At 47.0% G+C, this 22,731-nt stretch overlaps 1 protein-coding gene across 2 annotated transcripts in view; it reads left to right on the top strand.

Annotated features, from left to right (window-relative positions):
• Positions 1 to 22,731, top strand: part of VPS37D (VPS37D subunit of ESCRT-I) — a 326,648-nt gene that overhangs the window by 241,608 nt on the left and 62,309 nt on the right. For both annotated transcript variants that reach the window (XM_069614792.1, XM_069614793.1), the window contains one exon: positions 22,102 to 22,184. In XM_069614792.1, the coding sequence (XP_069470893.1) occupies positions 22,102 to 22,184 (83 nt within the window). The remainder of the gene's footprint in view (positions 1 to 22,101; positions 22,185 to 22,731) is intronic.

The following is a 22,731-nucleotide window of genomic DNA, read 5'->3' as shown; positions in this document are numbered from 1 at the left end:
CACCCTAACCTTAGAACCACAAATAAATGCAATATTCAAGAAATGCTTCTTCCTCCTTCAGACAAGAAGAAGAATCCTACCTTTCCCCTCCTTAAACCACAAAACACTCACAATCGTCACCCTCATCATGTCAAGAATCAACTATGCAAACAGCCTCTACCTCGGGATGCCACAATACTTCATGAAGAAACTAGAACGCATCCAAAATACAGCAGCCAGACTCCTCCTCAAACTTTCCAGAAGAGACCATATCACCCCAGCGCTAAAAATACTACACTGGCTTTGAATCAAACATTGCATCACCTTCAAAACAATGTGCATAATGCACAGGGCAATCAGTGGACAGGGAGCTGAATTTCTGCAAAAGAAAGTAACAATCTACAAGCCAACGAGACCTCTCAGATCAAGCAAGGAAATCCGCCTGGAACAAAAACCATACCTTAAGAAAAAACTACTAGGAGGATCCTCCTTCTCCATCCTGGCTGCAAAAACCTGGAACATCATCCCTAAAGAAATAAGAAACACCGAAGACCACCTACAGTTCAGAAAACTACTAAAAACCTGGCTCTTCAACACTGCAGACACAACCTAAAAATAAAATAAAAAAAATAAAAAGACAAACGGGAAACACAAAGGATAGGATGACAGAAATTAGGATGACACAGGCAACACCCAGAACCAACCATGGAAAACCCCACAATAACGAGAGACCACGTGAGATCGAACAGGACACAAACAACCTCCCGCTAGGACAGAACTAGAACTCCTAGCCAACTAGATTAGGATGGAATCACAAACTCATGCCTTTCACGCATACAGACAGGTCTGACAGAGATGGAGGGGACCAAACTTAAACGCGATCTATGATTATGGGTGGGCGTCCCGTGGGAAGAACTGTTGTGATGTCGCCCGGTCACAGATCTGGATGGAGATGTGGAGATGCTCGCGCACCCCACCACAAGAAAATATACACGCCTAGCGCTTCGCTCCCAAACAGCCATGCCAATCTACCAACCCACTAACAATTTTTCACCCCTCTGCATACACCTCTCAAACTCTAAACAAATGCAACCAAAAGCCTATAAGCACAACAATCCGCACAAACCTCACTACACAGCATCAACAAAACAAACCACACATAGACTCACACATGACCACATGACGGTTGACGACCAGGAAACACCCCAAGCCCAGCCAACGGTGTTAACCGCGTTGAGGCTGCCAACAGCACATCACTGCTCCCTTGCACTTTTCCCGCTTATCCCCACTAACTCACCCCATCTCCCCCACCTTCTTCTTTTTCAGATCCGCCAGAGTGCCAGGGGACCACTCCGGTGGTGATAGTGCGCAGTACAAATATCCTTTAACATTTAACATTAACAAAAAGAGGGTGCACAAGGGAGTGCTTCTGTTACAAACGTTGATCATTGTGGCATCGCGGCCGGTTGTGCCTTTCTGTGTTCGTTAAACCTTCCAAGATGGCCGTCGGCCTTTCTTGTTATTCTTTGAGCACCGGGTCAGTTGTTACACGTGCAGACCCGACGTTGCCGGCTGGTCAGGTGACCGAATATAAGGGATCGAGAGTATTGGTTCAGTGCGTCGCTACTCCTAGTCTAGACGCTTCGTAAGTGATCGCCATCTAGGGATCTCTACTGTGTTTGCCTCCTACCTGCTTTCTAACCTCTTTTCTTTTGTGGGCTTCAGAATTGACCGATGCAGACTTCGGAGAATCCCTGACTCCTCCCTCCGAGATTCTTCCACGTTTCTCTCCGGAACGTTGTCTCAGACTCGTCCTAGCATTTCACTTATGACCTTCTCACAGGGATCCTTATTCAACCACTACACAATTCCTCTCGTACGGTACGAAACATTCTTCCATAGGATTCCACTCTAGTTCCTGTCTCTATTAGACTAATCATTTCACCCCTTGTTTAGGATCAATCATGCTTTCTTGCAGCCATCAGAGTACCAGGAAGTAGAGAGTCTAACTGATCTGCCTTAAATACATCGGAAGCTGATCTTAGGTGGGTGGCATTCTTTCTGGGATGCCATTCAGCTCATTAACCTAAAACTCTTCTTACCTGTCCTTTCTTATCCACAGAGCACGTTCCCTGCATAAATCGTAACTCTAGTACAAAGGCAAGCGACTGCAGGATTCTCGCTCCCGAAGACTAGACGACCTCTGACTGTCCTCGCCGCTGCACAGGGTTTTCTTCCCATAGAGTTTCCCTGGGGGTGCTGTCCCCTCCTCTCCTGGTTATTTTACCCAGGGAGAGGGCGGCAGAGCCTGCAGGGGTATTCTCATATACGTCCCTAAATTTCAACTGCCTTCCGGGTCACGGCTGCTTGTCCAGGTTAGTGAAATCCTTCATATACAAACTAGAAGACTCCAGTGGTGAAGGAGTGGTTGCAGAAATCAGCCAGAGCAGGGGCCATGGTGTCAATGAGGTCCATGATGGTTTTGGAGGAACAGAGGTGAACCTGTTTTGACGAGACTTTCATAGATCGGACTTGTCTAGAAATCTCATCTGAGGAGAAAAGGGGAAAGACAGAGAAGGAGGGAGGAGAGGTAGCCGCAGAAGGGCCAGAGGAAGAACAGGGAGTGGAGGGAGGAGGGGGAGAGGAAGAGAGAGAGAGGACAGGATGTCCTGAGTTTTAGAGATGAAGTGAGAGGCCAGGGCTGTGCAGAGGGCCTGGGAGGGGACAGGAGAGGTAGAAACTGCAGCTGGATTTGCCAGCTCCTTGCAGATTTTAAAGAGTTCGGCTGAGTTGTTAGATACTGCGGAGACACGGGCTTGGATGTGGGCTCTCTTTGTGGTGCGGACAGAGAGCCGTTATTGCCTTTGGAGCAGGCGGCAGGCCAGTTTGTCAGAGGATATACCGGAAGCACGCCATTTCCTCTCAGCCACCCTGCACTTACTTTTAAAGGTGACACGGTCTGAGTCGTACCAAGAGTTGCACTTGGCTTTGGGCTTCAAGCGGATCCTCATGATGGGGCCAAGAACATCGAGAGTATCAGATATAGCAGAGTGGAGCATGGAAAGGGCTGTGTCAGGGTGTGGGTCAGCCGAGGGGGGAGGGGTGGTGAGAAAGTGGCGGCGAAAGCCTCAACTGAGAAACGCTTCATGGTTCGGATAACCGAGAGTGTAGGTGACAGTGCTGGAGTTGGCTTGGCCTGAAGGGTAGAGAGGGTGAAATGGGAGGAAAGGAGAAAGTGATCACTCCAGGAGAGAGTAGTGGTGAGAGGGATCGAAAGGGGAAGGTCTGAAGAGCTCAGAACATCCAGAGTGTGCCCTGCAGAGTGATTCGGGCTAGAGCGGAGAATAGAGGGAGGGAGGGAGAGAGAGAGAGCTGCAGAGGTCACGAAAGAGTCCAGTGGAAGGACAGGAAGCATCCAGGTGGATGTTGAAGTCTCCAAGAAGGAGGAGTTGAGTGGTTGAGACCAGCAGGCAAGAGAAGAGGTCCGCCCATTCAGAGTGGCAGGAGGAGATCTGACCAGGTGGCTGATAGATAGATGGTAGCCACAGTAAGGGAGTGGCAGGGAGAGAGTGAGAGCCTGCAGATGAGGCATTCGAAAGAGGAGTAGGCCTGCGTAGGAATGACAGAGGCAGGAATCCACTCCGGGAAGATCAGGGCTACACCCCCTCCGGAACGGTTAGATCTGGGCGTGGAGAGGATCTTGTAGCCATCAGGGAGGAGAGTGTCAAAGCTCGTGACAGAGCTAGCCGTGAACCATGTCTGAGTGAGACTGAGGACACCAAGGTCACGTTCCTCCAGGAGGCGGCAGATGTCAGAGGAGTGTTTGACAGCTGAGCGCGAGTTTAGAGTGGTAATATGGAGAAGGTTGCCATCCTTAAAAGACTTCCGTGGAGGGGTACAAATCTTAGGTACGCCCTGCGGAGGTGTAGAAGCAGCCCAAAGGGGGGCAGAAGAGGGCAAGGTTGCCATGGAGGAGACAACAAGGGTAGGCAAGGAAGCCATGGAAGGGGGAGGGAGGACAGCAGGAGAAGAAAGGACATTGATGAGGTGCGGGAAGCATCTATCAAAGAGAAGGTTGGCTTGAGGGACTTGGACCAAGACGGTTGACCATTAATGATGACCTTAGAGGAGTGGAAGGAGGCCAAGAGGGCCTTCCACCGGGTGCCATCATTAATGAGAGAGGAAGAGAAGGGAGAGAGCACAAACCATGTGTTGAGTCCATAGGTCTGGCCAGGGAACGGCAAAGAGGATGTTGGTGAAAGTTTGCCTGGAGGAGGCACTGGAATAGGTATCAGCAATAGGGAGGCCTGGGTTGGAGACCAGGATGTCTGTTTTAAACTTCTTCCTACCAGATTTAGTGAGTAGAGCAGGATAGTCGATAGAGAAGCAGTTAGAAAAGATAGGAGAGACAGAGGGCCCCATAGAGTAGGTAGGGAGAGGTGAGAAGAGGAAGAGGGCAGGGAGAACAATAGGGAAGGACACAGAGCAGGGAGCAAGCAGACAAGACAGAGAGAGATGAGACAACTTGACAAATGGTCACGACGACAGGCGATTAGATAATGGTAGAAGGGTTCTGTAGATGAGTGCTTTACTGGGGGCAAGCCACAGCACGGCACAACATTCATAATGCAATTTTAAAAACACAAGAGAAACACACCTAAGTTTGAGAGTCCTGAGTGGGGAAAAGGCCAAGATTTCAGAGTGAGATTTTAAATACTTCAATGCAATTTTGGAAACACAGGAAAAACACACCCAAGTTTGAGAGTCCTGAAATTGGGGAAAAGGCCTAGGTTTCGATGGCCTCTATGCCTGTGACGCAAGCCTGGCGCCATCTGTTTCGGTGCCGCAGGGTCCACAGCATCCATTGTGACCAGCAGGGTACCCTCAAGGGACCACTTCTGCATGCCTATGGGCCCGGGCCTGGACCAGAAAGAAGCCAAGGTCACTCTCTGCCGACAAGCCCCGCCTTCGGCACAGTGGCAGTGTTGGTGCCGTAGAAACCACGGCTCCGTGCTCCTGCCCTTCAATGTGGCAGTAAAAGCACCCGCCCTGGAGGCGTGGGAGAAGCCTGCCTCTGCACCGGCTGTGGACAGAGACATCGCAAAGAAACACCATCCTCAGACCCGGCCTTTCTCTCCTACCACTCTTCACCTGAGAACTTGGTGGTCCAGGCCACTACAGCTCGCCTGAAGACTTATACCTTCCCGTCCCTTCCACCCGACAGGGAGAGTAAAAGGTTTTCTTGGGGGGCAGTCTGGCACTGCAGGCCCTGAATTCCTCTTGCACCATGGCAAAGGTTGGATGGCGGTGGCCAATGTGGCCAAGCATATCCCGCAGGGGGAAATGAGATGGCTTCCAATCCCTAGTCTCTGATGGCAACGAGGCGGCACGCTAGCGCTCATGGTAAATGCTACAATCCGGGTTGGACACAGAGGACAGTGTGGATAGGGGCATGACCACCAGCACAGTGGTCAGGATCCACTCCTGGCTGTGGATGTCCAGGGTTTGCAGCTGACGTCCAATCCTGATTGTTGGTCATGCCCTATCGACAGCAACAACCTTTTTGGAGCTAAGGTGGATGGCGCCCTCCAGAAGGTCCAGTCCTCAAAAGCGATGGCTAACTCCTTGGGGCTTGCGGTGCAACAGCCCTTCACACAACCATTGTCTCGGGCAGAGGTTTTCGTTTCTTCACCACCTTTGCCCTGAGAGTCTATGGTTAATGTCCCCCAGGAAGAGGCGGACGCTTCCCGAGATGTTGGGAAAGAGGTGCCCAGAGGTGTGGTTTTGCCACAACCTCTATTTACTTTGTAACTCTGGTGCTGGGGAGACTTGCTTTGTTCAGCAGGGAATGGTCAAAAACCCTGTCTGACGCTTGGGACTTAGAGGACTTACGATAGAGTTACTGCCACGGTCCTCTGGCTACCCCCTTGTCTCTGGACCCCATTTTCCTGCTGGAGGTCCATCAACTTTTGGTGAAAAGCGCGATGGAGCTGGTTCAGTGCTCAGAACGAGGAAGTGGGGGGCAGGGGCCAGGGGGGACTCTGTCCTGTGCCTTTTGGGCCTCATAGATCCTGCATCCTTGTGGTGCCGGAAGTGAGGCTGTGCATGAGACCGCTTCAGTGGCTTCTCAGTTGCCAATGGTCGCAATTCCACGGCCACATGTTGGACCTTCTACAGGTCTCAAACCAGGATTCCGCGTGGTGGACTGTGCGAGACAACTTCTTGAGAGCACAATGTTTCGCCAACCTTGGCCCCAGGTGACGGTGGTCACGGACGCATCATTGACTGGCTGGGGCGCTCACTTGTCAGACCTAACGGTGAGCGGACTATGGTCTCCCATGAAGACTCAAGAACAGATGAACTTGCTGGAGCTGAGGTCGATCAGACTGACCCTGGTCATTGTCCTCCCCTCTGTGAAATAAAAGGCTGTGCTCATCCTGACGGACAACAGTGACCATGCACTACCTTAACAAACGAGATGGTGTGGGTTCCTTGCCTCTATGCAGAGAAGCATTTAGACTGTGTAGTTCTGGGCTCTGGAGATCAGTGTCTCTCTGATGTTGGCTCATCTGGCTGGATGAAAGAATGTCACAGCAGATGCCTTGAACAGAGAGACTTCAGCCTCCCAAGAGTGTGAGCTCTGTTAGGAAGTACTGGAGGCGAGCTTCTCCCTTTGGGAGACTCCTCAGGTGGACCTCTTCGCTTTCAGCGCCAACAGGAAATGCAAGTTGTTCTGCTCTAGAATTTCCTCATCATGGAGCTCTGGGGGACAAACTGACAGCTGAGTGGACTTTCAACCTCCTCTATGCACTCCTGCCAGTACCGGTCATTCCACTGGTTTTCAGGAGGCTGCACCTGTTCGTAACCACGTTGATCCTGATCGCTCTGAACTGGCCCAGAGAACGTGCTATCCAAAGCACTGGACATGTGCATCTGCACCTTGATTGGCGCCTCTTGGGAGAGTAGATTTGCTCTTCCATTCGGAGGGGCAGGTCCTCCACCCGACCCTCAGCAGCCTGAACCTCCATGCTTGGCTACTGGGAGGCTGCGATACAAGGAGTGGGACTTGGACATCCTCAATGTGCTCCTTTCAGCTTGTAGGCCTGCTACCAAATCCATGTATGCCTGCAGGTGGTGTACATTTTCAATTTGGTGCCGGAATCCTTTTATCCTGTCCCGTCACCTGTGTTGTATTTTCTGCTTTCCTTGGCACAAGCAGCCCTGCAGATTGGCACTGTGAAGGGTTACCAAGGTGCTATTTCTGTGTTTAAGATGGCCCCAGAATAGGGCACATTTTTCTCAATCACCACTGTTATGCAGTTCTTGCTGGGCTTATGTAACCAGTTTCCTTCACGCCAGTTTGTGGTTCTGATGTGGGATTTGAATTTAGTTTGAACATTGAACATTTCTTATGGCCGCTCCGTTTGAGCCCCTTCATACCTATTCCATTAACTTGTTGATCCTAAAGGTGATTTTCCGGGTTGCCATCATTTGCGCAAGACAGTCAGAGTGCTCCAGGCGTTGTCTGTTTTACCTCCCTATTTATTTTTTTCTAATGGGAAGGTGACATTGAGAGTGATACCTCCTTTCTGCTGAAGATGGTCTCGGATTTCCATCTCTCTCAAAAGATCCATCTTCCTGTGTTTTTGCCTCCTGCTCACCCTTCCAAGGCAGAAGAACGATTCCATTGGCTGGACCCAGCATGGGCCGTTAAGTTCTACGTTTCTCGTACTAGAGAGGCTAGGAAAGATGACCAGCTTTTCGTTAGTTGCATTGGTGCTCTGGTGGTGGTAAAGTCTCTGGCTAACAGCTGACCTTGGATAGGGATCTCATAGATGAGGAATCCGTATGGGCAACATCCATCAGAAGGACCATTACTGAAGGGAAGTCATTTGTTTGTCATGTCCCCATGTCGCAGTTAGGGTGGGGGTAACTAACCTGTGACATGGAAAGGTAGAAAACTAGGCATTGATCTAAAAATAAAGGGAACATAGTACAATATGTATACATCGAAAGAAGACCTATTGAGCCAGGAAGACAAGGAGATTGACTATGCTTAGTGTAAGGGTGTAGAAGTAAGACTCTGACACGAGGGTGATGTGTTGATTGGCAAATACTTTTATTAATAACAAAAAGATGGGGGTGGTTGGTGGAAATTCTAACTAACCCTACCTCTAAGAGGGGTTTCCCTGCCTCAACAAAATTAGCTAATGAAACTGTCAATGTCAGAATTCCCAGAGTAAAGTTCACTCTCCTGTCTCCAAATCCTAATCTATCCCTCACAAGCTAAAAACATAAGGTGAACAGGTAAATGTCTCTTGGCTGTCAGCCTGCAGCCCAGCTTTGTACTTCAAAACAGAAGTTCCAAAAAGGTGTAGAAAAGTAAGCAAGTTTTCCATAAGACTCAAGGGGTTGATTCCCTTTCTGCTGAGACTTTCCAACGTTATCCAATATTATCTCTGAGTCTTCAGTGGTCAAGATAGGTGCTTCTCTTTACTTGGCAGGCCTAACTACCGGGCCCAGTAGCAAAGAAGGATGGCCTGGCCCATTTTCCACACCCTCTTAAGGGTCCCTCAACCTTTCTGAGCAGACCCGGCTCACTGGTACTGTGGCAAGGAAGAATAGCCTAGTTTTATCTCCCAGGCTGTGCTGGTTTTCCTCTCAATTGTGGTGGGTCCCCAACCCTGTTCTCAGACCCTCCTTGGTCCACTTTTCCTGCCAAGCTCTCTGAGTGTCACTTACACTTGTCAACTTTGTATCCTCTTTATTACTGTTCGGGGTGTATTTCCCCAACATGGGTCCCAAAACCCCTACAATTGATTGCTCTCACAGTTCCCTTTAGCTGATCTCTCTTCAAGCCACAGCCCTGGTTTACTCCCCTGCCAAGATCTGTGAGTACTACTTGTACATGCAAAGTTTGTGTTACTGTTTGGGATATGCTTTCCCAATATGGGTCCCAGATCCCTTTCACTTGGTGTCCCTGCCCCTTTGAAGACTCCTTCTGTGCTTTGCTTTGGGCCTTCCACACCTTCTGGGCCTCCCCAACCCTGGGATTAGCCACCCTAGTACCTGCAGTGTTTCGGCCATCACCCTCCGGTTGTTCGCGGGTCTTCCAGCAGCTTTGGCCACCTCTCTTGCTCACTGGGGCCATCCCGGTTGTCTGTGCGGCTCCTCTGCGGTACTGCAATGGCTTCTCAGCCCTGCCGCGGCCTCCGTCACCGGCGGGTATCCGTCGCCTTCTTTTGCTCTGCCTTCTGCTTCGCAGGCCTTCCGAGAATGCGCCTCTTCCCCTGGCGCCATCTTCTTCTCTGCTCTGCCAGGACTGGTTGCTTGCCCTCATTGCTTCTCTCTTCAATGAGCCTGCAGCCTGCCTAAAGTTCCCATAAGGACGATCTGCCTCCTGATTCCCCCAGGGAATGTTAGGCTTTTTATCAGAACCTTTGGAAAGGGATTTTCCTAGTCTCCCTCCAGTCCTCAGCACTTTGCCAACAAACAAAGATTCCCCCTTCTTCTGACAGAGCCTCTGGTCCACAGCCTCTTCTCCTGCAGCATGAGTTCCCTGATCCTTGCTCTTTAAGAGAGGGCTTGACAACACTTCCCGGTTTTCCTCCTCTATTTCTACTCTAGATGGACCAATCAGAAACCAGCATCCACTAGATTGTTCCTTGTGAGTCTTAAAGGTAATACTCCTGCTTCCATGCATCTCTCGCCTCATAATACGGATCTTCTGGCTCCCTTTTGGGTTAATGGAGTGCCTCCTCGTCACAGTACTTGGATGGGGAATGCTAGGGTGGGTCTCCCTCTTCCTCGTCCCTGTTTTATTAAAGATGTTCTCTGCTAAACCATAACAAATAGTGGTGGGGGGGAAACCAAAGGGGTGAGTGAATACTGCGTTCTCCCAGGGCCATTGTCACCAATCCTATGAGGGGTTTCCCTCCCCATGAGATACACCCGCTGAGTACCACCTCCAGAGAGACTATCATTTAGCGGGGTCACCACCCTGGCCTCATGCAAAGGGGTCCTTAGTACGTTTGTTGAGGCAGGGTAGTCTCTCATAGTAAGTAGCGTAAGTAGGGCAAGTTAGGCTTTTCTTTTTCTTTTGGTGTTGTATATAAATCTATGCCAACCAATATGCCACCTCTGTGTCAGACTCTTACTTCTGCACCCTTACATGAATTACCTGGTTGTTGTTTCTATGCATTGTGGCTGGTTGGAAGGAGGAGTCGGACACGCTGAGGACATTAGTCAGTATCTCGTTCCCCTCTTTCCCCTTCCCACTTGTAGCAGCATCTCTCCTTGCTCCATCCTCCTCGGCCCAGTTAAATGGAGCTAAATGGACTTTTTCTGGTCGACAGTAGCATATGGTAATTCTCTCTTCATGCAAATCTCTGTATGGTATCCCTAAGGAGGTTGTTTTGTGATATTCTTTAAGGAGTTCCTCACAGGAACGTAGCATTGTCCCCACAGGGGGACTCTCCCCCTGTGAGATACCCCTTGTGGAGATGGGACAAATTTCTGCAATTCATCACAGTTGGGTAAACCCCTTTTGTATATTCTTTACGCTTCTCTTGTTAACTGGTTTCCTTTTTTTAATATCTTGTCCTTGAGACTGGGACAAGTTTCTCTCTTCTTATTCGAACCCTCTTCCGCAGCCGGGTTATTTGTTACTTGTTTTGCCCCGGTATCTCTGTTTTCAGGGAAAGGTTGCAAGGCTTGGGTCTCGCTCAGGTATGCTTTCTCGCTCTTCTCAGTCGTCAGCTTCTCGGTCTCTCGTCTGGTCCCTGCCATACGCTGGCACGGATGATCTGAAGCTATCGACGCTTCTCGCAATGGTGATATCGGCGTCCTTGTTCAGGTGTCCTGCCCACCACGCCGCACTTGTGGTCATGCCATCACTGGATACCTCGTTCCTTCTTTCCTCCTCACAATGCTTTCCTTGCATCTGCAAACGCAGGCCCTCCGGTGTTTTGTACTGGCCTTTTCTGCCTTGTTGAAACTTGCAGGCTTCGCGACTTGCCTTCGCTCCTCCTCCACAAGGCATGATGATATCAAGGGGCTTCACTTGCGCACAAGGCTCTCCTCCTCTTCTTATCGTACTCGTCCCAGTGAAAATGATAAGTCCTTTATTAGAGACATCTTCTTTTTCTTTTCCACATGGATTTCTCTTTACATTGCCTTCAGCCAAATGAAAAGATGTCACGTTATTTGTTATAATAGGCAGTCTCATGTTTGCCACCATAGTGGGTGATGTAGGTAGTTCCTTGCGGGAACAGGAGTCCTTAACCTCAAATGGTGAGTCTCTCCCGGTGGAATCCCACTTTCCTTGACGCCTAGGGAGGGTCTTGCAGAGTAAGTTCACCTCCCAAGCCTCACAGGGGGAGTCTCCCCCTAGGCGAGAAGGGATAAATACCTGATTCATCACAGCATACAGTTTCTTGTTTCTCCCTTACCTAGGAATGCATCAGTGGCTACTTTGCTACTCTACTCCTACGCAACTGTTCCCATTCCTCATAACGTGTTCCCCCTGCTATGCCTCACTCCTCCCATTGACCTCTGCAAATCAATTCAATTTTTACACTGCCGTGCAGTCAATCTCTCTTTTTTGTACTCTTTTTCTATCGTTCCTTTCTCTCCCTCGCTCTCCTTCATTCCTTTTATCTCTTTTTTCCTTTCTCTTTTTCTCACTGACACCCTCTCTCTTACAAATAAATACATTCTATAAAGTGGGGGTAGCTAAGGGGTTGGGTCTGCCTGGACTCTCCTGTCATTTGCCCAAGTGTAGTGCTAGTCGTTTGGAGAGCCCTGCATGTTTGTTTGCAATCTCCCTTTGATATGACAAACACTAGGCCTTCTCATTAACCTTTCTTATTGTGTCGGACATCCTGCTACGATTATTCTCAGGGCTTGCCTTCTCTAATTTGGAGGAATGGAGAAAGACTGGTTCTCTATTTCCCATCTCTATCAAAATGTACATATCGCAACAAAAATAAAACGCAAAGGCCAGTGACAGAAAAACATTAATCCTTCCTCTGAATCAGGGAACAGCCTAACTATTTATCTGTCTTCTCCAACACTCTCACATAAAGTGAGCTATAATCAACATAAGTAGTAATACAACAACCACCCTAGTAGAGCAATCCCATTTAAGTAAACGGTTTATGTGTGGGGCATAAGAATAATAGTTACTCTTTAGTAACTATGGGCCTCACTACGAGTGTGGCCCTCACTACGAGTGTGGCGGTCCGGAAAAAATGCCGGTAATTCCGGCTCTGCCATTTTTTTCCAGACCGTCCACTTCAAGTTTGCCGATGGGGGCCATGGATCTCCCTGCCGGGAGTTCAGGCCCCTATCGGCAAAGAAATGCCTGAATCACTGCACCGTTACTAACAGTGCAGTGATTTAGGAAATACCATCCCATGGAGTCCCATGGGACGCCATGGAAATGGGAATTTACCAGCTCTCCGCTGCCAGTAATATCCCGGTAATGCCAGGATATCGGGCAGCGGAGACAGTAAGTGCAGTTTGCCGGTACTTATAAGAAGGGCCTATATATCTACTACGAGAGGCATCAGGATGTTAATCGGCTTTGGTCGTGCTTAGGTTTGCCGGGCTGTTACCAAGCAGACCCTATCAAAATGCATTGCCCTTTGTATTCCTGAATGCTACCAACTGGCCCACAAGGAAGTGCCTGAGGGTCTTGGGGGCCCAAATAACCAAGGGTCCTGCCAGTTACATCTGCATTTAGAGGTATGTACCTCTTACATCTGCGTTTAGAGGTATGTACCTCTTGGGGATATCTATCCGGCAAATACATGGTCTTTTCTGCCCACATTTGCCAAACATTACTGCCTGGATTTCTTATCGGGTCAAGACTTCCACGTTGGTTGAGTGGCACTACAGAATTTCCAGCGGTAAGTGATGGTTACAGATTCAACTCCAACCTCCAGGTGTTGTACTGCTCTGGGTGTTGTACTTCTTTGGAAGTTTTTGTAACATGGGGAATCTCTAGAGGGAAAGAGTGTATTAGAAGAATAAATGACTTGCTACCAGTAATGTTATTTCCAATGGATTTAATCTTCCTCCTACAGATTTCCATTTGCCCTCCCAGCCTACCCCTCATAAAAAAAAAGCATGCAACTAATTCCGGAGAGAAATAGGCGGACTGCGGGAATGGTGTCTAGCCGGCTCCTTTCTAGAGTCTTTGGTGCCAATATCCCATAACATCACATCATGTCCAGACTGTTCAGTTCCAATGATGCTGACATGGAGCTACAGTGCACGCTACAGTGCAACCCCAGATGGCTGAATGAGTTTCCAAAGCCAGACTGAGGCCTGGAAGATATTTCTTAAAATGACATATCTGTGGGAGGAAGGACTAATTAATCAGAAAGAATATTACTCAAAGTGATTTGTTCTTTTGTGCTATCATGATTAGACTACGTTATATTCATTATTTCAAACATACTTTATTAGGATCCCATCAGAACCAGCCCCAACATCATTTGGGAAGTTTGTATTGTAAGGGAGACTTTCCCATAGGGTAGCTGCACTGAAAAAAATCCTTTTCTAGCGCTGTGATTGGACCTCTTGGTGACTATTGTGATGAATCCTGTGGAGTCATCACTGATCCCCATCCTAAAATCTCCTCCCAAATGGGCAGGGGAAGGCAGCTGCTGCTTGATCCTGACCCTGGGGTGGTATTATGAGGAATGATCACATGGGAGGAGGTGGCTGTCTGGGAGAAGTGGTGACCCCATCAGGAGGGACGCAGTGTGATCCTCTTCCATGTGAAGATCCTATAATCCCTGATGTCAGTATACCAAGCCTTTCAATAATACAACTCAAAACCCTCATCTTGCCAGACGCCTTATGCTGGATAACATTTACACTTCATGTGCACATAATATTCACATAACATCTTTTATGTCTGACAGTCTTGACTTGAATAAAAATCTACAGCATTAAAGCTTAACAGAGTCTCAATCTCCAATGGACTCCATATCCCATAATACCTATAGTACTGGGATGAGAAAGAAGTTAATGTAGAGCGGAAAGCACACCATGCTGAATGTGCAGATTAGTTGTTGTGATACCAGTCAGCTGTGCAGGACATTTAAAATGGTGTGCCTTTAAAAATTCAGAACAGAAGGAGAGCGAGATGCAGAGCGGTCGCAGAGGAAAGCAAATCGGGAGGCAGACACACGTAAGCAAGCTACGCTGAAGGATGCGGGTGCTTCATACCGGAATGGGGAGAGGCCAGGAACGGCATAGCAAGTGCACAAAGGGGACCACTGAAGAGCCGGCAGCAAGGAGAAGGCTGTCTGCAGCGCGGTCTCGCTGCGGAGCAACCATACCACTGGCAAGTGTGGGAGAAGCCGGCAGGAAGACCAGAGAAGTGTCTGCAGAGCGGGGAATGTTTTTACACCGCACAAACATTGCGGCAGCAGTAAGGCAAGGGTCGGGAATGCCTGAAAACACTGGTGAGTGTGCCCTGGAGTATTGAGGGGCCTGTACAATTAATATGAAAGGTCAATATGGGTCAATATGGGGAAGATTGGAATAAACATTGCCGTAAACCAAGGAACATTACTAATGAAATTAACAAGCAAAACTTGAACAAGCCTCCATTTTAAAGGATGCCAATATGCGGGGAGGTTGGCACAAGTAATAACTGAAGCCAATGGAGTATAAAACAGTGAAGGTGTAAGAACTGGGTTATACCCAAAAGAGAATTGAAAGATTGTAAGAAGATGCTGCATCAGGCAGTGAGCCTTTGGGGCACAAATACCTGGCAGGAGAGTACACCAGGGATCTAGCAAGCCCAGAGAGGGGAATACACCAGGTAATCCAGCCAAAGTATGTGAAAGAAGAAAAGACATTGTAAAACGAGTTCCTGGCAGGGGAGTATACCAGGAAATCGTCATCAATAAGTTGCTGAGTGGAAGAGACATGTTTTTGCCATCCTTACAAAAATCATAAACTGCTTTGAGAAGATATTCTTTGTCCTTCTTAAAGTGTTGTATGAGAGAGACATTTTCACTACTCTTGGGGAGCCATTGTTTGGGAAGGATAATGTTTTCAACACCCCCAAGAAAGTGCTAAAACCTCATTACTTAAGTTGCCAAGAGATACTTTCCCATTCTTAAAAAAATTGTTTGGAAGAGACACGTTCATCTTCGAGGAAGTGTTGTGTGAAAGAGACCTTTTTACCACTCTTCAAGAAATATGGCGTGAACTAAATCGTTCCAATATTCTACCTGAAACAGATCAGGGAAAGGGAATACTCCCCTGGATACAAGGATTGTTCTGTTGGATTTATATACTTAGTTTTTGCATATATTTATCTGAGTTTAAAGCAGAGACTTTTACCTTGCTCATGTATTTAGTTCATTTTTACTGTGCGGGTCAGCTATGTTTTTGACACATAGGCAGGGAACCTCTCATTTGGAAAGGGATGGGAAGGCCTTTATCCAAACCCTTTTATTTTTAATAGAATATCTAACTTTGAAAACATTACAACTTTGTGTCCGTCCCTCATTTCTGACCCCCCCCACATTATATGCACAGTTCAAGCCTCACATCTTAACTCAACACCCCCAACCATTTAGTTATTGTGGCGGCTGGTCTAGAACATTCATTTTATGAGATCCCTTGTCAGATTGGATACTGTTCGACGGAGGGATTAACGAACAACTCCGGGTACACGAAATGGAATTTAAAAAGTGTATTTTATAACACAAATGAACCCATGGTTTAGAGCAGAATGGATAAGAGGATGGGAAACCTTTGAAAGAAACTAGAAGGGTTACTTTTCTGCTTGTTTCAGGACCATAGTTATCCAGCCATCCTCATCTCTGTGGCTCTGCCTCCTGGATGTTCAGAAAGTCACTCAGTCAATAGGGGCTTAAAGCTTCCCCTTCATTTCTTTTATGGCTGGTTTGGGTTTGATAATGACATAGTCGGCGGGTTGTACCAGCAGGTAGTGGCCCACCACCCGAAGGCAGCCTTTGTGATGTACAGGTGGAATTGTAGAGTGCGGCTGGACTGTCTCTAGTTAACTTTATCCTTCAAACGGAAACCATGTACAGGAAGAGTAGTAGTAGGAACTGCCTTTTCCAGGTTTGCATTTTCTAGTACTGCCTTTTAAATAAGTTAGCTTTTCCAGTGACCTTTTGCCATTCTATAGTTTTACATGACAAATTACAAGATTATTTATCTGTCTATACCTAAATTGTCCCCTCTGCGCTAGGAATGGTGTAATTGTTCATAGTGTAGTTATGAATACCTTTGTAAAATTGCTTGAGGCTCCTGCATAACCAGTAAACTGTTTGTTACTGTGTGTGTTACTGTGCTGAAAACACATCTAAAATCCTTACTTTCCTTGGAAACAATAGTATACATATGAGACTTGTAATCTGCTTGTGGGGACGTGCACACGTTCTCGCCACGGTACTTAAACTCAGGGCGAGTGTGAGAGAAGTGGGTCTGTGCATTTGTCCGTGTCGGGAGTTAGCTGGTAGCAATGTGTCCTGCTGGCAAAATGATGATTTTGGCCAGCTTGGTAGGTAAACCAAAGCATTGTGAAATCTACTTAAGAAGACGTGCCTATTTCAATGACAGACAGCCATGAATGTATGGGATTTATAAAGCGCAAACCCAGCTGGGAGGCAACGGAACGCTTTACACAGGGGTCACACCCACAGGGTTTCAGGTAGATTGCCGCAATAGCTGAGGTTGCCTGGATGGGTAGGAGATCATAGTAGGAGGTAAGCTCCAGTAGGGGTGATGAAAACTAGGTGTGTGTTGCACAATCACTGATTGGCAAGATGTTCTTTGAAGTATAGGTCTTCAGATCCTTTCTGTATTGTATGTAGGATGTAATGAGTGGCAGTCTAAATGATTTTCAAATCGTGTGATTGAAGGATTTGGTTCTCTGTACTGTGACAGCCTCAAACAGACTTTGATTTTACAGGTATTGGAGTTGATAAACTATGGTAGAATCTATATATTCAAATCTTGCAGTTGTGACGAAAGACCAGAAGAACACACTTGAGGCAAAAGTAACACTTTTATTACCCTAATGGGTTGGTGCAACGCCAATAGGATCTCTAGGTGAATGTAAATTAGAGATAAGGTAGACTAAACTACAGGTGTCAGGATGTGTGAACTGAAAGTGTCTAAAGGATCCAAGTATGAGACTACTGGTCTTCCACAGGATTCCCAAACAAAGGGACCAGTTTCAGGGTTATAGCACACTGTTGTCTTCTTGGCACTCGCTACCAGCAAGTATTTCTCACCCCTCTGCTAATTGTCAAGCTTGATACTTTGCCTATAGTAGCCCCGTACAGACCCCTGGATTAATGTCAATACCTTTCAACATACTCCTACCAGCAAGTCTTGATTAGGGTTTTAGTCAAGTTGTCATAGTGTGTTTGTTTGTTTATTTATATAGCGCTCCCCAACCCAAAGGTATCTGGGCGTGAGTTTACATGTTAAATTTGGAAAACACACAGTTAACAGGTTGCAGATACAGATACAGGTATGATGCATCATAATTAGGTGGTTGGTTGTTAGGAAATTACATGTGTAGTGCTTGAGAAGAGAAGCAGAGAAGGGAGAAATACATATTTGTCAAAACATATTTGTTGATAATCAGGATATGTTAACAAGTAGGTTGTTTGTTTCGTGTAACACTTGTGTTGCACTCCAGCCAATGGCTGTCTTTCTTGATTTGTGGGTATAGCATTTTCTAGTTCAAGCCTCTTAGTGTCTGAAGTATAGTTCCCAGGTGGCTCTTGGTGATCCTTCTCACAACTTGGTCTGGTCTCTTCCGACTGTTTGAGGTCTAGCTCTCTGCAAGCTCTGTAGGCTCTCTCTTAAGTCTGGTCTCTCCCAGTGTTGTATAGCTCTGTGTTCTCTGTGTCATTCAATACCTCCAGATGTTGTCGTGTCTTAATGAATAAAGCGTTGGTGCTCGCCAGCCCACCCTGTGCTGTCTCTCTTCTTCACAACCTTCTGAGGCTTGGAGCCATGTTTTTATACCCATCTTTATTAGTCCTTATTATCTTGGGTGTTTGCCATTTAGTAGGCCAAGCATTCAAAAGGCAGGCCACCATTTTGAAGTCGGGCTGAAGAGCTCTGCACACCTGCAACGGCTGTGCACTGAGTTTCTCCTGCTTTCCTCCTGCAGCCAAGTCTGTGGTGGCCTGTCCTCTTGCCGCAACTTTTCCAATTGGTTAGAGTAATTCTTATTGTCTTCTCTCTGTGTGCTAGTTCTTCTCACTGGTTTTGGAACTGTAACATACATGCTTGAGCTGCTCCTGCAAGCTTCTTTCCAATGGGTTTCTCCTCAGGTGTTCGTTCCCTTCAACGACACATCTCCCAAATGGTTGTCTCTCTGAGTGTTCATTTCTTTGAATGACTTGTTCCCAAATATTCTTCTCTGGTGTTTTCTCACACAATGCCCAGTGTTACACTCCTCAAGCGCAAATCTTACTAAGTACTTCAAGGATGACCATATTCCATACTCTTGAGAATTCCTGCGTTCTGTGTTGGAGTCGTGCCCTTGGACTACTTACAAAAGGGGGATGGTTTGGGTGGTGAACGAATGCAGTGGGGTGAGGCCTGGGATAAGTGGTAGATCTCTGGGATATCCACATTCACCGGCTCCACGTAGCACATTGCCCTCGTGGGCAGGCGTCCCTAGTCCCAATGTCTCTATAGGCCCCAATGTCCTAGTCCAATACAAGAGCGGTAGAACGAAAGACTCAAAGGAGCGCTATCTGGAGTTCATAACACAGACAGCATGCACCCATATGTGCAGGTTTATGGGCACAGCAACTGCAGGGAAACAAACTGAACAAACAGAATAGCAAAAAACAAGTAAACTGGTGTGATGAATCGAGGGATTCAGTCACTTTCCCCAAGGAGGGAGGTGAACCTGCTACGCAACATTCCCCCTAGGTGTGGCGGTAAGCGGAACCTCACAGGGAGAGGCTTCCCTCTTGGGATAAGGACTCCCTTTTCCATACGGAGCTCGCGTCCTTCTTACTTTCCCCCAAAAACCAGTACAACTTTACTAACTGACAGACAAATAAACTCCTCTTACATGTATCATTGTAATGTAATACCAGAAGAACATTACCAACCTGGTACTTTGAAGAGTAACAACATGAGTCATGAAGAGTGCTTGTCTGTCAAGTACTGACACGAAGAAGCCAACAGGAGGCATACTGAATACGGCTCCAACACAAAGGAAGGACTTTCCTTCGAAGCCAGGGAAGCCCCAGCGGTGCATCATAAAAAGAGGAGGGTAAAAAGAACAAGGAAGTGAGACCCGAGAGTTTCAAACTGGCCAGATCGAGAAGTTTGTGAAACCGAAAGAGAAGCTGCCTTGCCTGTCAAAAATCAGCTACGCAGAAGGGACAGCAGCACGCTGTCTGATCAGCAGAGCGGAGGAAATCCATTAATAGTCCCTTGTGGGACACCAGAGAAGGGCCAGTGAAGAGCCCTGTTGTTGGTGTGCCGGTTAGTGATACGTCAACAACAGACCAGAGGAGGTCTGTTCATGGGAGGAGAACCCGACCAACAGACCAAAGGAGGAAGGTGGTGGCTTGCAGTGGAACCGAAGGAAAAACCCTTTCATTGCTGAAACCGCCAAAGAAGAGCAAAGCGTGTCGGAAAGGGGCACGGGAGAAACCAGAGAATCATCCAGACCTACCATGGAGGAGAGAAGGAGAATGCTACCCAGTGACTCAGACCCCCTTCAATACAGGTACAGGGGAGAGTGGGGGACCCGGGGAGCAAGGCATAAAGTGTGACGATTACTCGCATCCTCATCCCAATGATTGGCAAAAATATAAGAACTACTTAGGAATACATAATATATGCTCCTGTGAGTTGCAAAACTGTGCGAAGAATAACAGTCAGACAGACTGTGTCTACACATCTCGAAGAAGAAGAAAAGTATTTGGAGAAACAAGGGGAACAAATACACAAGGGCCTGGGAAGACCCATTGAAATAACTGAACAAACTATTAAAAGAATAGCAAGATACGATTTGAAGGTATCATATTCAAGAGACTTGTGCTGAGCAGCATCCCCCAGGAGAAGGGAGTCATTCTCTTGGTATTTTACTATACATTAGTAGTGGTAGGATCAGCTTAGGCTAGTTTCTGACAGAGGACGGACTATCACATCTGACAACAAGCACCCTAGATTAGCTTTGTTAGGAAGAGCATCCCATAAACTAGGTTTACTTGGACGTTTTCTTTATTGTTTAAATAAAGGCAAGTTGAACATGGCACATGATAGTCCGTCTCCTCCTTCTGACCTACTGCACTGGTTAGTGGTGGAAGATAGAAAAACGTGCAGCAAAGCATCACTTTCAGCAGGAGGGCTGGACACAGCGTTCTGGACGATAATGGTATAGAAATTAGGAATTGTCAATTTATGGCAGTTAGCCCACTAACCAGAAACCACTACAAAGGTCCATGTCAAATAGGACGAGGTGGACTTTGGTACAAGGAGAACGAGTTGCTTCTGAAGAAATCTGAAATGATGACCAATGCAAAGGCGTAATTTCATTGAAACTCGTAAATATTGGGAAGGATGTCATTGCAAGGAATTTTGGCAAACGATCCAGGAAGAATCAAAGGTCTGTCCACTGTTGGGGTACTGCATACAGAATGTTTCAGTGCAGCCATCGTCTTGCGTTTTACAAAGTAGAGGTGTAAAAGTGAATAAGGGAGTCTTGAAATGTGGTAACTGAAGCAGGTGCACCTCCACCACACGAGTCAGTGAAGAATGATTGCCTGCCACAAGCTGCTCGTGAAAGCATGCTTCACAGTAAGTATTCAGACGCAGGCACGTACTTTGATTTCTTGAAATGGGATCTTGAGACTGTTCATTTTTCAGTGCAGGTTCATACCGGAAGAATAGGGTAGGGGTTCTGGATTTAAACAGATTTCACATGCAGATATCCAGGGCAGGAAGAAACCAGTACTCTACTCTATTATCGATGCAACAACTATTCTAGTGCCCCATGAAGGCCTAGAAGTTGGCCTTTGCTGAAGTGCTGGTATAGTAGTTGTGCTTGTACTTTGTGCTTCAGCAGAAGTTGAACTTAGGCTCAGTGCCGACACTTGAACTCTTGTGCTTGTGTTCTGTAATGATGGATGAGTTGTTCTTTAGTTTGGTACTGGCATAAATTATATTTCAGGTCAGTACCTGACCTGTGCTTACTTTCACTACTCCTATGGGAGCTGCATTTCAGCTCAGCTCTTTGTTGGTTTATTTAGTTGTGATTGCGGTTAGTTCCCATATATTATCTGTGCTTTTTGGTTGTACAAGAGATGGATGTGTTCTTGGTTGCTGCTGTTAGTTATGCTTGAGGTCAACATGACCTGTACTTATGCTGGTAAACGGACAGTACTTTGGGTTTGTGCTGATATGCATGCATGCCATACTCTTGAGCTCCAATTTGTCACGGGATTGGACAGTTTTTATACAATAGGATACATGGCTTGGAGCCTATATACAGGCTGGCACAAGAGAGGTGGTTGGGCCCAGGTCAGAACAACAAGAGGTAGACTTGAGTAGAGAGCTGGTGCAGATGTTACGCCCAAAGTCCTTATTGATTGCGTTTTGATCTCACAGCTGAGGAAAGAGCAGTCCTTGGGATCAGGGTTGATACAAGGCAGTACATAATTGCGAGTCCAATGCTGGCACATAAGGTTATTACTGGAGTCCATGTTGAAGCACTAAAAGTGCTAAGAGTGAACTAGGCCTGTACATGATCGTAGTGCTGGTACCAAGTTCTTCCTGATGCCTGTACTCATGCTTGACCTGCGCTTAGGCTCAAAGTTGTTGAAGGAGCTGTACGTGGATGCACAATTGACGAAGAACAATTATTGGGCTAAGAACTGATACATCCGTGTTGCTTGAAATTACTTTTTGATGCAGGAGTCCTGTTTGAGCTCCATTCCGGTTCAGGTATTGTGCTGTCGCTCAGCATATAGGAAATTGCACAGGGGCATACTTGAGCCACTGGACACCACACCACTGACCAAGGTACTGGCTCCTGACCATGTGCTGATTACCTCTCTTTCTGTCTCCTCTTAGAAATGCACCTGCAGACGTGGAACCTCCCTACTGCCCTCTGCAGCCTACAGGATGAGCTGGACGCTGCTGAATTCGAGTCTGAGGTGAGTGCAATGCTCATCAGGGTTTCTGTGTGTTAGACACTGAGACTTCTGTGTTTTTTTTTTAAAAAAAAGATTTGATTCTCCATTACTTGTCTGGCAAATTAAACAGCAGCCCATAGGCAGAAGGGTTGAAGGGTGGAGTGCCCTTTCAAAGTCAGAACTCCGTTACTTGCAGTATCACTTTTATGTACATTTGAGGGTATTCTATTCATTGTATGCATAGGTGTCAACAACCATTAAAAATGTCTGAGTAGCCATTTTCTTTTCCCAACCTTTTCTTCAATTATAGGTCTTTTGTTCAGATTTTTATTTTTCTGACCCTTTTTGTAATAATGCAACACTGAAGACTGATTTCTGGGTGGTTATGAATGAATAAAAAAAACACTGACAAAGATCGGACTCACCCTTAGTACTATTGTTTTTTAGCCTGCTGTGTCCATTAGAGAAGGGGAAAGACCCTATACAAATAAAGTCTTCCTCCCACAAAAGAATGTGACCTAGCAGTTCGGGCAGGACTGTCCCCCTTTTCTGCCCAAGACCACAAGGA

The sequence above is a fragment of the Ambystoma mexicanum genome, chromosome 9 (genome assembly GCF_040938575.1).
Source record: "Ambystoma mexicanum isolate Mex_15411 chromosome 9, UKY_AmexF1_1, whole genome shotgun sequence".
NCBI lineage: Eukaryota > Metazoa > Chordata > Amphibia > Caudata > Ambystomatidae > Ambystoma > Ambystoma mexicanum.
This window is presented reverse-complemented; position numbering and strand designations above follow the sequence as displayed.